The sequence below is a fragment of the Astyanax mexicanus genome, chromosome 22 (assembly GCF_023375975.1).
Source record: "Astyanax mexicanus isolate ESR-SI-001 chromosome 22, AstMex3_surface, whole genome shotgun sequence".
Classification (NCBI taxonomy): Eukaryota; Metazoa; Chordata; class Actinopteri; order Characiformes; family Acestrorhamphidae; genus Astyanax; species Astyanax mexicanus.
Genome location: NC_064429.1, coordinates 15630369 through 15647761, shown reverse-complemented (window position 1 = coordinate 15647761; position 17393 = coordinate 15630369). Strand labels below are relative to the sequence as shown.

At 37.8% G+C, this 17393-nt stretch overlaps 1 protein-coding gene across 1 annotated transcript in view; it reads left to right on the top strand.

Annotated features, from left to right (window-relative positions):
- Nucleotides 1–7104, top strand: part of arl15a (ADP-ribosylation factor-like 15a) — a 177777-nt gene extending 170673 nt beyond the window's left edge. Inside the window, exon 5 of the mRNA XM_007250483.4 lies at nt 6355–7104. Within this exon, the coding sequence (XP_007250545.3) occupies nt 6355–6507 (153 nt within the window). The 3' untranslated portion in view covers nt 6508–7104. The remainder of the gene's footprint in view (nt 1–6354) is intronic.
- The last annotated feature ends 10289 nt before the right edge of the window (nt 7105–17393 follow it).

Below are 17393 nucleotides of genomic sequence, written 5' to 3'. Positions count from 1 at the left end.
GCCTGAGCAACTGAGTTTATTTAGCACACGCTAAATAGTAGTACTGTTTATATATATATATATATATATATATATATATATATATATACACACACATACACACACTCACACACTGATTAGGCAGGCAGTGATAAATATAGTCATTATTGCTGGTTATATCTTTTATAAATAAGCATTGCTTTATAAGTGTGTTTTGAAATGTACTTGTTACTATGCATACTGTAGGTTCTTACCCATGAAATGACCTATTTACTATATGAAAAAACTAGTGCTGACAATGTTAATGTGTTAACACTCTAAATTCATCTGAAAACTTTAACATACCTATTTTTTTTTAAAGCAAATTCACATTTTTGCAAAGCTAGACTTACCGCATTTTTGCACTATTAAGCCCTATCCAGGTGGAATTTCGTTTCTCAGGGGGTCCGGTTTTCTCTTTTTATGGGGGGTCCTCTATGATTTTACATATGTTTGTATGTTTTTTTTTACTCAGACGCCCTCAGAGAAAATTACAGGTTGAATTATCTACTGTTTCTCTGTGAACTCTGTGGTCCTCTGGTAATTTTATTCCCGTCCAGACTCACATCTCTTAGTTTCGTCTCCTCGCGTTTAATAAAATATCTATTTATCCACTGCTGCTCCACGGAGATCCATGTAAACACAACAGTGAGTGGAAATGGAGGAGCTACTGAATACGATGTCATGTGACCGAGAAAGCCAATAAAAAAAAACTCACTGATCCTGATGTTTTTTCAATTGCATTTTCAATTGGATGCGGGAGTTTTATCACTGAGTAGAAGTGTGAAATATTTTTCACAGTGTTTAACACTAATACTCTCACTGGAACCTTTACTCAGCAGATTAGGAGATTCTAATTTAAAAATAATTAAAACTACAATGAGATATTACTGTATATATTATATACAGTAAACACATTTGTTTTTTTCTCCCTTCCGAAAAAAAAAGGAAGTGAAAAAATATTAACTGGCGATTAATTGTGATTAATTATATAAAATTGTTTTTAATTTTCACCACTAATAAAAGAATAATAACAATAAAAATTGGAGATCCACTGGCTATTAGGAGTTGTGATCTTAGCCATGTAGTGTTGGTACTGTACTTTGTAATATACAGTACCAGTCCAAGTCTAGACACACCTTTTTTTTATCTATTTTGTTTCCTACATTGTAAATGAATACTGTAGTCATCCAGACTATGAAGGAACACAAAATGAATCATGTAGTAACTTAAAAGTGTTCAACAAACCTTAATATTCTTACCTGTGGTGCTGTTAACTTGTGGTTTCTTAGAGGTAACTCTTGGTCATCCTTTCCTTCGGCGGTCCTGATGAGAGCCAGTTTCATCATAAAGTTTTTTATGTTTTTTACGATTGCACTTGAGGATGGGACAGTTTTGCTGTGCACACTTCTTTTAAAGCTCTTGAAAAGTTTCAGATTGACTGACCTTAATTATTTTTTTTAATTAAGTATTTTTTTTACTTAGTTGAGTAGTTCTTGTTATAATATGTATTAAAACATTTCTCAAATAGGGCTTTTCAGTGTATATCAACTCTACCTCTTCAAAACTTTACAACTGATGCTCTCAAACACATTAAGAGACAAGAAATTCAAGAAATTAACTCTTGTCATGTTCAGCACAGCTGTTAACTGAAAGCCATTTCTTCATGACATTAGTATTAATCTACAGTGCCGAAAATTGTAATAGAATGTTACTGTATTCAACAGATGACCATCATCATGGGGCCCTGTGATGCAAAACAAACGAATCTGACCCGCATGCACCTGTTCCCTGTCTGAGTCCCTGTCTTATCTTTGAGTATTCAGGAGTGACAGTCTTTAACAGGCTGTCTAATTTGCTTAAGGATATCTGATTCTATCCATCAGTTTGTTCTAAATGGGATAAAATGATAGGACTGATCAGTATCAGTCAGTATATCATCGCTGTCATGCAACAACCTTCTATTTTTGCCTTTTTTGTCACTATCTGACATCATTTAAATCAGTTCAGTTCAGTTTGGAATCATTTGTGCCAGTAGATCAATAGTAATCATCCAAAATGTTTTGCAATAGAATCTTTTTCAGTGACTCCCATTGAAAGTTTAAGTTGTTATTCATTTATTTTAAGTTCCTGTAAAGCTGCTTTTTTGCAACAGTGTTTTCATAATTAGATAGATAGATAGATAGATAGATAGATAGATAGATAGATAGATAGATAGATAGATAGATAGATAGATAGATAGATAGATAGATAGATAGATAAATAGATAGATTTTACATTAAAATGCTTTACACATGCTCGCTTCACCTAAATGGCAAGCAATATAAACAGCTTACATGGTTAATATTTGCCCTTTACCTTTCTTATGTTACATTTCTTTCAAAAAGTGCTACTCTTTTTTATTAGTTTTTTAATAAAATGTAAAAGAAAATGAATTAAACTCAAGATATGAGTAGAAAATTTGTTTAGTTTCAAATTTACAAATGAAGCAATGTTTATTAGCCCTTGGCCAAACATACTGTATGTAATATAAATGGTTAGGTGGGGGGGGGGGGGGGGGGTGCACAGTGTGTGTTTATCGAAAATGTGTTTTGATATATGTTTCTCACAAAAAATTAGCCAATGCCAATGAGTTTGAGTTAGAAAAAATATTTTTTTTTGTATCATTTGATGAAAAATGAAAACGGGTCCCACAGACCCGAACACCACACAAGGGTTAAGAGAACTAGTACATGCCTTTTGCATGTTTTAAGCTGTGCAAGGCGTACTTTTCCCGTCGTTACGATAGCAAAGACACATTAAACGCATATAGATCGATTAAATAGGGCTACTTATGATCAGTTTACAGACTGCTATTCCACAACATTTGGCTGGGCAGTATTTAGTTAATTCAGTAATTTCGATATGTAATTAACTAAGGACAAGTGTGGTATGTATGTGGTGCACTTTCATGGGCCTAAGAGCACATTGATTCGCTCATGTGGGTTTCTACTGGGTACTCCGGTTTACTCCTAATTAACAAAAAACACACAGTGTTTTAGTGATAAATGCAGCTAAATAAAAAAGAATCCTGTTTTGCAATAAGGAATGAAGTAAAACTGCAGTATCCAGATATGCAAGTCTGACTGAGGCCTATAAACACAGACTAAAAGGGTTGAATGACTTATTATACATTATATACTTGTATTTAATGTATTGTCATTACCTTTTAGCAATTTAGAAATCTATACATTTTGAAGTTATTTAAAGGATAAAATGTATTTTGTCAATTTTTGTAAAAACAAAAACACATTTTATTGACTATTATTTCAATTAAAAACATTTAAAGGCAAACATCCAAGGGAGTAAATACTTAGTATAGGTACTGTAACATAACATACATACTCTAGCAAAATTAAGCTCTATCCACCTATATAGACTATATCAAATTACATTTACAGTCACACAGTCACAGAAAGAGCCATTAGTGTGTTACATTACCTGTTTTAATGCCGAGCTGTTTCACAGCCACTGCTAAGTGAGGGATTACTCTTACACTTTCTGGAAAACTAAATGACTCCTACTCGTTCTTTAGGGAAAAGGACCAAAAATATCCTATTTTGTATAACAGATGGTTTTGGTTTACTCAGGGTGTAATGAAGTGCTGACACATAAAAGTAAATCAAGTATCGAATACTGAGCTAACACATGATCCTCATAATCCAGCGTTACCCAGAACACCGACTACGCTGAGTGTCTCTATTAACCAAATTTGCAGGCTTTCACTGCTTTCGAGGGGTTGGCAGTCTGGAGTGTTGTTGCTGTCGGATTTTACATCTCTGTGGCTCTGACTGATGTCTTCTTAATGGTCTCCTGACAGCTGTTTTTCCTTTCTCTTTAGAAGTGATTATCTATTGAGCATGGAAAACTAATTGAGGAGGTGTAACACAGAGACGCTGCTTTTTCCAGCCTGGAGTTTGAAGCTGCAGACACTGCAATTTCCTTCCTTACTTAACACTGTTTTTACTTTACTTCACTTAGACTCAAACTAAAAGTATGTAACTGAATTACTGTATTTTTCACGCACTATAAACCGCACTGGAGTATAAGGCGCACTATCAATGAACGTCTATTTTCTGGTCTATTTTCATACATAAGGTGCACCGGATTATAAGGCACATTTTATAACACTAGTAAGGAACAGGGGTGTCGCCATGTTTTTCTTCTAATTCAGCAGGTCTCATAAAGCTAAGCTAAGTAAACAAAACTGTAATTCTTAGAAAAGTCAAACAAGCGCTGGATGTTAATCTACACAGATTTCTCTCCTGAAACTGTTTATTTATATGAGTAAAGTGTTTCTGTTTATTTAAGGTAAGCTTAGATTTTCACATTTCCACTAAGGCTGGGTGCAGCAGCATTAGCATTAGTGGCTAACCGCTAATGGTAGCGGGACGTAAATGGCATCCAATGGCGCTACACTAAGAAACCCTAAGTGTTCTGGTAAGCCAGGACGATATTAACTAGCAGTTCGTCCCATGTAGCTTGTTTTAACACAGTACACACGCAGGCTACAATCCAACATACTCACCTCTGAACAGCGAAAGAGCTAGCGCTTTGCATTGTTAGCGGCTAATGCTAATGTTGCTCCAGCAGTGCTAGCTGGGGTTAGCAGCAGGCTACAGACTGATAATACTAATTATTTTCACTATTATTTCCTGTCAAGCTAAACGACAGGGTGGACGATTTTATTAAAACCTTTATGAAAATTTAATGAAAATGTGATTGACTTGTGGTTGAAAAGCGTTACCACATACAAATATACATTTTGATTAATTACCTTAATATTTTACCATCACAGGGTAACTCACCACCTAACCTGAATATGGAAAAAAATATGATAAATATTATTAAATTACATTAAAATTAAATTATTAATAGAAACATAGTTCCTTTACATTATGAACATTAAGCAGGTATCTTCAGTCCCTTGAAAATAAAACAGTATGAAGGTTGTGATGTCACTGATGTCAGAGATTACATTCTTAAAGGGGTGGTTATCCTAAGGTACTTGATATTTGTATGAACATTAACTATTTTTATAAATTTTTTAATCTCTTAAAAGAATTGTTTAACTGAAGACACAAATATACGGAGCCCAGGAGGGGCCATGGATCAAAATTCTTCATTTCTTTAATTCGTGCTCGCGATTTCTTTAATTCGTGCTCATGATTTCTGCAATTCGAGCAAAGTTTTTTTATAGGCACTAAGACAAAAAGCTCGGAGGGAAAGGAGCATTTTTCTCTCTTGATCTGTCACAGGGGTGTGGTGATGATAATCAGTTATCTACATTTAGAACCTGCTGATATTAATGCTCTAGTGTTACAGTTAGATCATACAGTGTGCAGATTGTGCCGTGGTGGCGGAGTCTCCACAGTGCGTGGGGGAGAGCCGACCATGGTGTTTTGCGGAGCTCATTTACCAACAATATAGACAAACACAGTCAATTCCAGTCATGAATAAAGAAAACAAACATTTTAATAATGCGGAATGACTGTGCGTTATTAAACCAGATCAAAACAAAGTTATGATGCAATGTGGAATTGTGTTTGCATCAATGTTTGTTATTGTATCTGCTGCTCTGGAAAAAAAAAGACCACTTAAATTGATGTTTTTTTTTTATTTTTATTTTACCAAAATGAAAACCTCTGAAATATAATCAAAAGGAAGATGGATGATCACAAGCCATCAGACCAAGCTGAACTGCTTGAATTTTTGCACCAGGAGTAAAGGCATAAAGTTATCCAAAAGCAGTGTGTAAGACTGGTGGAGGAGAACATGCCAAGATGCATAAAAACTGTGACTAAAAAACAGGTTTATTCCACCAAATGTTGATTTCTGAACTCTTAACATTTTATAAATATGTTTTTTTGTCTTTTTTAATTCAGCTATTTCACATTTTCTGCTCTTAAAGACAATATTTTTATTTGGAATTTGGGAGAAATTATGTCTGTAGTTTATAGAATAAAACAACAATGTTCATGTTACTCAAACATTTACCTATAAATAGCAAAATCAGAGAAACTGATTCAAAAACTGAAGTGGTCTCTTAATTTTTTTCAGAGCTGTATATCAGTAAATCTGAACTTTTAAAAGTATTTTTCTAAGCAATTCTTTAAGTAAGTAAACCTTCTAGTAAGTAAGTAATTATTTTACATTGTACTCTTGATTTAATTGGAAATGTCTAAAAATAATATAACTTTATACTGTGGTAAAAAATACAGTATTTTGTGTGAGTTAAGGTTCATTTCATTATCAAAACTCAAGTGAATGTTTGTCTTTTGACTTTTTTCCCCCCAGATAAAGAAGTACTTTGAACTGGAGCCACTGGCAAGAGGGAAGAGATGGATCCTTGAGGGCAGCTCGATAAACAACATGGAGGCGGTGAGGGAAAGCTTCAGTCAGCTCATCAGCCTTTTGGAAGAAAAGGAGCCGCGACCTGGCAGGATATGATTCAGTCTTACTTCAAAGATAGAGAGCGAAAATGATTGTCCAGATAGTCAAAAGAGAAAAAAAGCAGCTTGATGTGTCTGTGGGGGAGTGTTGTTTGGCTGAAGGAGTTTGCAGGACTTGTTTATTTTTTACCTCTTCCTCAAAGATGGTTTTATAGCACCGAAGAGGAGAAGCGGACGTCAACTCCAAACAACAGCCACGTGTGGGTGGAGCCGTTGTCGTTGTCGGGACTCAACTCGGAGTTGCGTGTGAACCCTGAGGCTTTTGTAAAGAAAGCTCTTTTTTTTTGCCTGAACACTGTGTGCCATTTACCAAATTATGTTATATTTTTACTTTGAAATGAGCAAGGTGAAAACTCTTATCTTACAGCTTATAGTGTAAAACATTGTGACATTATTTGTATACATTACCATAGACAGTTTGATGCAACTCATGCTTTATTTAACATCTTCCAGTCATTTCTAGAGTCTAGGTCAAAAGATTTTAGCAGGGGTCGGTAATAGGTGGCCCGCTGGTTGGATGAGGCCAGAAGGCATGAAACATCTGAACTGTATTGAACGATAATGAAAAAAATAAAAAAATGAAAGATTCTCTGGAGAGCTTTTGTTTACAATCCTCCTCTGTCTCTCTGAGACGCTCGATGTGACTTTAGTTTCCGTCCGTTCTCGCTTTTCCACACGTTCTTGGGCTCCCTATCTCTTTATAAGAGCATTTTTTCCCAGCCAATTCACTAGCCGGGGCAGCGGTACTGTATTGGACCGCGAGTCTGACGACATTGGTTCGATCCTGCGTGAGGAGCAGTGTGTTTTTTTTTTTTTTTTCCCTTTTTTCTCGGGTTTACCTGCTTTGAGATCAACTGTTCTGCAATTGGGTTCAACAACCGTCTGGGCTGGAGAGCTACTAGTCTGTAGCATTCCATCCCATTACACTTTATTTCCAAAACAATTTTTTATTTTTTTTGTGGCTTGAAAAATATCTGGCCCGCGGCCAAACTTAATTGCCGACCCCTGAATTAGAGCATTCGCCGATGAATTACAGTATAATTAATAATAATAAGAGATGTTTAAAGGTGCCCTAGAAGGAAAAGACGGAATTATGTTTGGCATATTTTTTTGACACATTGTAAAAAACCCAGCATAACCAAAACCATAAATCTCCCACATAAAAACTATGATTATATTACATTCAAACCAATATTTATAGACACTTAGCCCACTAGTGAAAACCTTTCAAAGCTAAAGGCATTGATTGCTTTGGTTGACTAAAGAAGCAAAGCTTTAAAAAGGCTAAATCTAAAATGCTAATCTAACAAGCAAAATAAGAAATGCTAACCGGAGCAAGCAACACTGCATATAGAAGTAAGGCTAAAAGGGCTAAATAAAAAGGGAAAGGCTGACCAGAACAGCATTACTGTCAGAATTTATCTGCATGAAAGCTAAGAGGGTGCGAATAAAAGGCTAGCTAACCACAGAGAACAGCAATACTACTGTCAAGTAAGAATATTTTGTTGACGATGACCTTAAGGTAACCCGCAACTACATTTTGCAATTTAGCTCAAAATTAGCCTGTCAGTATCACCTGGTAATGTATTGGGTTCTTGATAGGTTGTCACAATTTTTAGGAGGATTACACTAAACAAGTGGTAGTAGGGTTACAAAGAAGAAATGGGGTTGGGACTAAGTCACTTAGGCTAGTCCAAGTTAGTCTAGGCTGTGTCGGAGAATACCCACTTAAAGGCTAAGCACCACCTAAAGGACCTCAATAATTTTTTAAAATTATTTTATCTTCTAAAAGTGTAAACGTAAATTTAATAAGAATTCAAGTAAATTGAGGGAAAAACCTAAGACGCTACATGACTTTCTGGTGGAGAATAGCGATGTTTGCTGTTAAACACCTTTAGCCACGGCAGACTTGGACTGCAAATTTTCTAGTGCTGGTTCTTCAGATTTTGAAGATGTTTTTCAAATCGACACAGACAGACAGGACTAGTCTAGCACCTCGCCTTTAATATAAACACACAAACCGACCAACAGCACCACAGCTAGTTTGTCTCACTCCATTTTAAACAGTGGACAGTGGCATCAGCCTGCAACATTAGTTTACTAAATAAAAAAAATGTCACAAAAGAACAGCATAAACAGTGCTCTCTAGTGCGGAGAGAAAGCAGATGATACAATTTATATAATTTTTTTAAGTCTTTTTTAAAATTCTTTTTAAATATATATTTTTTAAATTTTAACATTTTAAGCTAATCAGGGACAAACTATTACCAAAAAAAAACCTTTATACTTTTTATTTTAGGGGTGCTGGAACTAGTTTAGAGGTGCTTGAGCGCCCTAAAAAGGCCTAGTGACGTCCCTGGCTTCATTCACCTCCATTCATTGAGGTTACACTCGCAGCCCAAGGCACGTTGCTATGCTCGTTGCTATCTTACACCCCATCAACAGTCTACTTTCACGCCTTGCAGTTTAGGAATATTTAGCCCTATTGCTATTTTGGCAGATGGATGTGTTGCAGAGCACAAACCCACCTTTTAACACAACAATAAACTGAATAAACTGAATAACATTACTGTTCCCTTAAATAAGCTGCTGGCGTTCCTTCTTAGCGTGAACACGCAGGTCAGTAAAAAAACCCCCACACTTTTAAGATACCAACGCGCCAAAGTCAGAGGTCACCTGGGTCTTAAAGGGAATGACAACTGGCACACTGATTGGTTTGTTTCATGTTTTTGCTCAAAACACACCCATGATTAATTAGGAGAATTACTACATGCCTTTTTTGCGTTTTGAGCCACCTAATGCGTAATTTTTGCGTCCTCACGTTACCAAAGACACACCGACACGCCCTAAATCCAGCTGCGATATACAATTGACCAGCGTGCTATAATAGATTGCTAAAATAGGGCCCTAACTGTATTCAGTCATTTTCTGATATATAACAGAAGAAATAGGAAGTAGGTAGACTCTCCATAAAAGAAATTAAAGGAAGAGTGAGCTTACTTTTGATTTAGCAAACTGACAGGGTTATAAATAGGCTTGTTAAACTGAATTATGGTATTTTTGCCTCGACCAAAGTCACACACCTTTTCTATTTATACTTCAAATAAACTTAAAATACTAAACAAATGCATTTCATAGCCCTAACTGGAGTGGGATTAGTTTCTCAGGGGGACGTCTGTGAAAAATATTTCACATTTCTACTCTTCTAGAGATAAAACTCCTGCATCTGGACTGCACTGGAAAAAACAGGAGGACCAGTGAGTCTCGGTCACATGACATTGCGTTGTCATGTGATATCAGGTTTTGCACACAGAGCACGATGGAGGCGTCTAAGCGCTCTAAAAGACGCTGGAGCAGAGAAGAGATTATTATTATTATTATAGACTATTATTTATTTCGGTTTGGGGTGAAGCCAAATTTTAGCAACAATTAGCAAGTACAGCTTACAACCACATAGTGTGGGAGTCCGTATGGAAACGGGTCTGTGAGCTGTGTCCGCTACTACTACTACTACTACTCGCTGTTGAGTTTTACTTGGATCTCCGTGGAAACGCGCACCTAAAGTGTAACTACAGTGCGTGGCAGTGGACAAATAGCTATTTTATTAAACGCAAGGTAACATAACTCAAAGAAGTGCGTCAGGACAGGATTAAAATTACTGGAGGACCAGTGAAAAACAGTAGATAATTCAGCCTGTAATTTTCTCAGAGGGTGTCTGAGAAAAACACAAACATGGTCGTTCCAGACAGGAATAAAATCACAGAGGACCCCCCATAAAAGAGAAAATTACCCCAGAACCCCCTGAGAAACTAATCCCATCTGGATAGGGCTTATGGCACCTTTAAAGTTCACCTAAAAGCCATGAATTGAAATACAATTTTTTTTGTATGTATTTTGTAAGTATTATTTCATGTACTACAACAAACAAACAGCAGAATCTTTCTTGTTTCCTCATTTTATTAAGTAGATACACGTAAACATGTAAATTGATCATTACAGCAAAATGCATTTGTGTAAATGTATTGAAATATGTATATATTTATTCATAGTTGTCTGTACATACTCTTCTTAAGTTTTTGCGGTTTAAAAATGCGACACACCCCTTTACTAGGGAACGCCTGGCCTGTTTCAGGTTTGGGCTGGAATACAAACTCTATCAATCAGTGGCCACAACAGCTGCATTTGACAAGTCCCTGTCCACTAGTCTAATGCCTTCCAACTGTCTACGGTGACCCCTCCCCGTCTGCCACCTCGTTTCCTGGCCCGCCACTCTCTCTATCTGCACGCTCACCCAATGCTTCTCGCCGGTATTATCCAAATTCCTCCCTGCAAATTTAGATTCCTGCTGCCGTACCTCCGCGATGTGTGATATTTTATGTCTCACAGGTGTCTCGCAGCACCCCTTTATAGACTTGTATCAGAGCTGTTGAGACCTGTATATCTTCATTTGAGCTCAGGCATGTCAGACAGGATATTAATAGAGCTAACTTTGCTTTATAATATCTAGTCAATTGCTTTTTTTGAAGTTACGTTAGGAAGAACTGGCACTACTACTGACATTCTGTGAGGATGTTAACTGTATTTATATTTGACATTTCTTTAACCACAGACTTAGTATTAGCAACTGATTTTAAAATATTTATATATACAGCTCTGGAAAAAATGAAGAGACCATTTCAATTTCTGAATTTGTTTGTTTGATTTTATTATTTATAGGTATATGTTTGAGTAAAATGAATAAAGCAGTTTTCTATGATTTTGGAATATAATCAAGAGGAAGATGGATGATCACAAGCCATCAACCCAAGCTGAACTGCTTGAATTTTTGCACCAGGAGTAAAGGCATAAAGATTATCCAAAAGCAGTGTGTAAGACTGATGGAGGAGAACATGCCAAGATGCATGAACACTGTGATTAAAAACCAGGATTATTCCACCAAATATTGATTGCAGGACTCTTAAAACTTCAACATGAATATGAACTTGTTTTCTTTGCATTATTTGAGGTCTGAAAGCTCTCCATATTTTTTTTAAATTATTTCAGCCATTTCTGATTTTCTGCTAATAAATGCTCTAAATGACAATATTTTTCTTTGGAATTTGGGAGAAATGTTGTCTGTAGTTTTTAGAATAAAACAACAATGTTCATTTTACTCAAACACATACCTATAAATAGCAAAATCAGAGAAACTGATTGAGAAACAGTTTTTTTTAACATTGATTTCCACTGAAAGTTTGCTTCTCCTGGCCTTTCTAATGAATGAATGTGCAGCAGCCCATTCTCATCAGTACAGCTTCAGTATTTTGGAGCTTCACGTGTGTTCACAACTCAACCTTCAGACATCTTTTTGTGTCATCACCTGCCCCATCTTATCTCATAGTCTCAAAGGCAAATTTGGTGCAGCCACAGCTTATCATAGATAAGAATAAAGGAAGTGAACAGCCCACAGCCGAGCTCCTGATCTACTCTCACTCTCGCTCGTTCATTTACTTCATTTTTTCCTCCTTCCCTTCCTTTCAAATTGCCCGTGTTGCTTTAATACAATGTGTGTCACGCAGGTTGCCCTGGCGACTCTTTGATCCGTTTTTCCGCCCTCCCTCCCTCCCTCCCTCCGTCTGCGGCTGACGCGCCTCTCCAGTCTGCTGCGCTCTTGTCTGGCTGTTGCCTGAGAAAGACCTGTGCCCCTTCTGTCTCTCTCTCTTTCTCTCTCTCTCTCTTTTTCTCTCTCACTCTCTCCCGCTCTGCTTCCCTTTGGTCACGCCAAAGGAGCCCACCCTCAAAGCGGAGGCAGTGCATCTAACGTCCTCGACCTGCCGGAGAGAACAGACGAGGACCCGCCTCTTCCCCCGGTGAGGCACAGCGTGGCCTGCAAACAGGATCCAGAGGCCCAGAGACCACCTATCTTTGGTCTCTTCAGATTACTGCAATCCCCACCCTACCTTGCTTTTATTAATATCAAGAAAAGAACCGCACAGACTGCACAGATACAATACTTTTATTTGTGAAACGTTTAATATCATATGAAGAAGTTAATGTTATATGTATATATCAGGTTGTGTATTTTGTACAGGGCAAAACAGGTAATAAAATATCTCGAATTAAACGTGTCTTGCTGTCAATTACATTTACATTTAAGGTATTTATATTATAGCAAACACCCTTATCAATCCATCATTCAATAATGAAAAAAAAAAGAATTCTACACCTGTGAACCTACCAAGACATGGCCGTCCTCCTAAACTCGCAGATCGAGCAAGGAGAGCACTGGTCAGAGAAGCAGCCAAGAGGCCCATGATCACTCTGGAGAAGCTGCAGAAATCCACAGCTTTAGTGGGAGAATCAGTCCACAGGACAAGAATAAGTTCTGCGCTCCACAAATCTGGCCTTAATGGAAGAGTGGCAAAAAAAAAAAAAAACATTGTTGAAAAAAAAAACATAAAAAGGTGTTGTTTGCAGTTCACTGCAAGCCATGTAGGAACACGGCAAACGTGTGAAAAAAAAGGTGCTGGGGTCAAATGAAACCAATGTTGACCGTTTTGGGCTGAATGCAAAGCATTATATGTGGTGCAAAAGCAAAACTGCTCATCACCCTGAACACACCATCCCCACTGTGAAATGTGGTGGTGGCAGCATCATGCTATGTGGATGTCTTTCTTCAGCATGGACATAGAAGTTGGTCAGAGTTGGTGAGAAGATGGATGGAGATAAATACAGGACAATCCTGTAAGAGAACCTGTTGGAGGCTGCAAAAGAATTGAGACTGGGAAGGAGATTTACCTTCCAGCAAGACAATGATCCTAAACATACAGCCAGAGCTACAGTGGTTTAGATGGTTTAGATCAGAGAATATTCATATATTAGAATGGTCCAGTCAAAGTCCTGACCTAAATCCCATTCAGATTCTGTGGCAAAACATGGAAATTACTTTTGATGAGAAATCAAGGTGTGTCCAAAAGCATGTTAATGTTAAAGGTTATAAAACCATCTCCAAGCAGTTTGATGTTCCTGTGACTACAGTTCACATATTATTCAGGAATTTGAGATCCATTAGACTGTAGCTAACCTCCCTGGACATTGCTGGACTTTGCCAAACTACTGTACATGTTGACATGCCACAGAGCTTCTGGGAGAATGTCTTTTGGACAGATGAGACAAAAATCAGCTCTAAGTTTACAGATGGAAAAATTAAACATATAAAGAAAAGAACACTGTCTCTACTGTGAAACATGGTGGAGGAGGCTCTGTTGTGTTCTGGGGCTGCTTTGCTGAATCTGGCACAGGTTGTCTTGAATCTGAGCAGGGTACAATGAAATCTCTCCCGGTGTCAGAAAGCTTGGTTTCAGTCGCAGGTTATGGGTCTTGCAACAGGATAATGACCCAAAACACGCAGCTAAAAAAAAAAACCACCCAAGAATGGCTAAGAGTTAAACACTGGACCATTCTGAAGTGTTCTTCTATGAGCCCTGACCTAAATCCTATTGAGCATCTTTGGAAGAAGCTGAAACACGGAGCCATCTGGAAAAGACACCCTTCAAACCTGAGACAACTGGAGCAGTTTGCTTATGAGGAGTTGACAGTTACAGGAATCGTTTGATTGCAGTGATTGCCTCAAAAGGTTGTGCAACAAAATATTAAATGAAAGGAAATGTTAAATGGATTTTGGGAGGAGTAAAACATGATAAAGTGTACAAACCTTTGTTGAATAGCATACCTCTGTCCTCCCACAGCTTTCTGAGATACAGTAACTTTGGGCTTTTTGCCCAACACTCTGTACAACAGCCTGTACGCTAGGAGGCAGGCTATGTGGAGTCTACGTATATATGTCTATGACATTATCAGTACAATGATAGTGCCGATCCAGAGATTTACCTGCGTTATGGAATGTAAACAGTGGTTTTTAATAAGCTTTTTAAGTTATTAATGTCTCGTTTTAAATGCCAGGGCTCTCCGGATTCTACCAATCAGGTGTGGAGCTATTTTGAGCCTGGATAACGGTGTAAAAAGCGAGTTATCAGCAATGATGCGAAATCTCGGAACGCTGTGGGAGAACGAAGGTGTGCTGTTTAACAAAGGTAAGTACTTTTTATCATGTTTTATCTTGTGACTCCAAAAGTCAATTTAACACAGGAGTTCTCCTTTAAGGAGAACATTTCTGTCCAGGCCTGTTTTATTAGTTTTTATATATATATATATATATATATATATATAATTCTGTTGAAGCATTTTTGAAAAGCAATGTCGGATTTTCATTTGTTAATTTTTTTATAGATTTTTTTATTTATTATTACTTTTGACAGATTCAGGTTATTTTATGTGACCATTGTAGGCTTTTAAATGAATAAATCTAGAAATTCCCCAGCTGTATTTGCGCTAACGTATCAACTCTTCATTAGAATGTAGGTCTCATTAGGACCTTCGGAAATAAGGGAAAGCCATTTTGCTTTGATGCCCTCGTGAAGGCTGGGTTCTTTTCCCAGTTGTGTTTACTCAAAGGCAAGGTTACCCTCTTCTGAGCCGTGGCTATCTGAAATGGTAATGTATGACTCTTCGGGGAGTCTTGCTTTGTTTACAAGAAAAACAAAAGCACCTCTTTTTTGGGGGGGTTCAAAAAAAAAAAAAAAAACGGCAAACGTTTTTGCTCTCCCTCTTTCAATCGGTAGCGTAATCCTCGGCTTTCACAACCTGTTGATGGGGCTCACCCCTGTGGAAATGCAACAGATGTTCCTACTGACATCCATCTGGTCCTTGTGATCCGCCGTGCTCCATGCTTTGGAGTGGAGTTGCTTTCCTTTTTCCCCTTTTACAGTTTCGGGTGGGCTCCCTGTCGGCGGGGGCTGGGTTTGAGGGATGGGGGGGATGACCCCTGCGATGCTCGGTTTTAGCGGGACACTGACCCTTGACTGAGATACAGTGAGAGAGCTCTCCCTCTGATTACCGAGATTAAAATAAACACCGCAGACCTTCTCACCCAGAGCTGATGATGATAAGGCATCTCAGAACAAAGGCCAACCCACTATCCCTTGTTTGTGTGAGCTTATTTGTTGTGTTGTGGTGTGTGTGTGCGAGTGTGTGTGTGTGTTGGGGGGGGTGCGAGTGGGGGGAACAATCGTTTACCTATGCATGCCAGGGTTCCTCAGCATGTCTGCTGACCGACCCCCTCCCCAGGTAAAACAAACAACATTTGCAAGGTATCAGCTGTGGGTGGGAGGCACTGATAGGGAGGGCGGGGGGGGAGGGGGGGTGGGGGGTTCACGACATTAACTTTAAAGACTGTTGAGATACTGAATAAGTGCAGTAGGTGTGATTACTGTAATTACTGGTGGTAATGAGTTAGAAAATTAGTTCATTAGTTAAAATGGCTACGGCTGTGTCCAAGCACTGATTTACACTGGTTTACACTGAGTTTCTTACAGCGGGGAACGTTTTGACCTTGGATATGAGTAGAATTAAGAATAAATAATTATTTCAAGCAATAGATCATAGATTAAAATAAGTACTGGAATACTTTAGCGAACTTTTGCCAAATGCTACATTCAGGGGAAACTAGAACCGGTATGTTTCTCTCACACCACCATACCACTAGAGGGCGCTGCAAAGCACCGAGCGAAACAGCACCTCCAAAGAAGCAAACGCAGCTGTTTGAAGTCAAGCTGGTCTAGAACACCTCCTGCTGCCATTTCTACTGTATGAGTGTTTTTATCCAAGTAAAATAGAGCAGTAACTACAGCCCTTTTAAATATATTAATACTGTAGCTTAAAGGATGATTTGAACTTATTTTTTGACTGGAGAAAGAGGGGAATTGTGGCTGATTTTAATGCTGTAATGCCTCTAATGGCTTTAGGAATAATATATAGTAATTTTATATGACACTTGTGTCTTACTTGTGCAACAAAGCTTTTGAGAAATGTCTTTTTGAATACTTAAAAATTGAGTATTTTAGGTACATTTACAGTGTTTATAGAAATTTTTACAGTGTTTATTTTTTTAAATATTTGTATTATTTTGTTAAGGAAGCTGTGTTAAAGTTGTTGGCATATATCTTTTGAAGGTCTATTGTTTATATTCTTCAGCTGTTTTTTTTTTTTTTTTGCTAATGAATTCTTTATATATTGTTTAATTTTGTGGGACAAAGTAAACCCTATAATAATCAAAGCCTTAATTTAAAGCCTTAGAGTTTTATATTATATGTACTCCTAACAGTACAGTAACTCATAAACCTATATTAAAGCCCAGTGCTAAAAAATAAAGCCAATGCAAAAAAAAAAAAAAAAACTAATAATAAATAAATAAATAAATACATGAATAAAAATACTGTGATATACTGTGAAACCGTCAGAATCTTGAAAAATACCATGATATGCATTTTTGGCCATACCGCCCAGCACTAATCTGAACCCTTTTGAAGCAACTTAAAGCGAGTTTGCCCATCATTAATTTCACTCAACGAACTCCAATAAACAAAAGTGACAGTTTTTTTAACTTTCACTGATTCATGCTTTCACCAAAAGGTTTGGTCAAATTCTCAGGACTGCTTCGTGTAACCGGTCACCCCTAGTGTGTGTTTGCTTTGCGGCTGCTTTTGTAGCTCTGTTTCTCCTCCGCTCTCCTCTTCCTGCCTCCCTTTTCTCTCAACATTTGACGCGATGATGGAGATGTGCATCCCAGGTGGCCTGCTCATCAAAACACAAGAGATCCGACTTCTTATTTCAAGCAAACATCACTCAGTCGCTTTGTTTTCCAAAGGAAAATATGTGGCGGGAGGAGGGCGGTGGGGGGGTTTGTCCCGGGAGAACGGATCTACCCCGTCACCTACCAAAAAACGACTGGCCTCCTGCCGTCAAAGAGAACTATCAGTCAAGAGGGTGTGAGGTCTCCATGAAAAA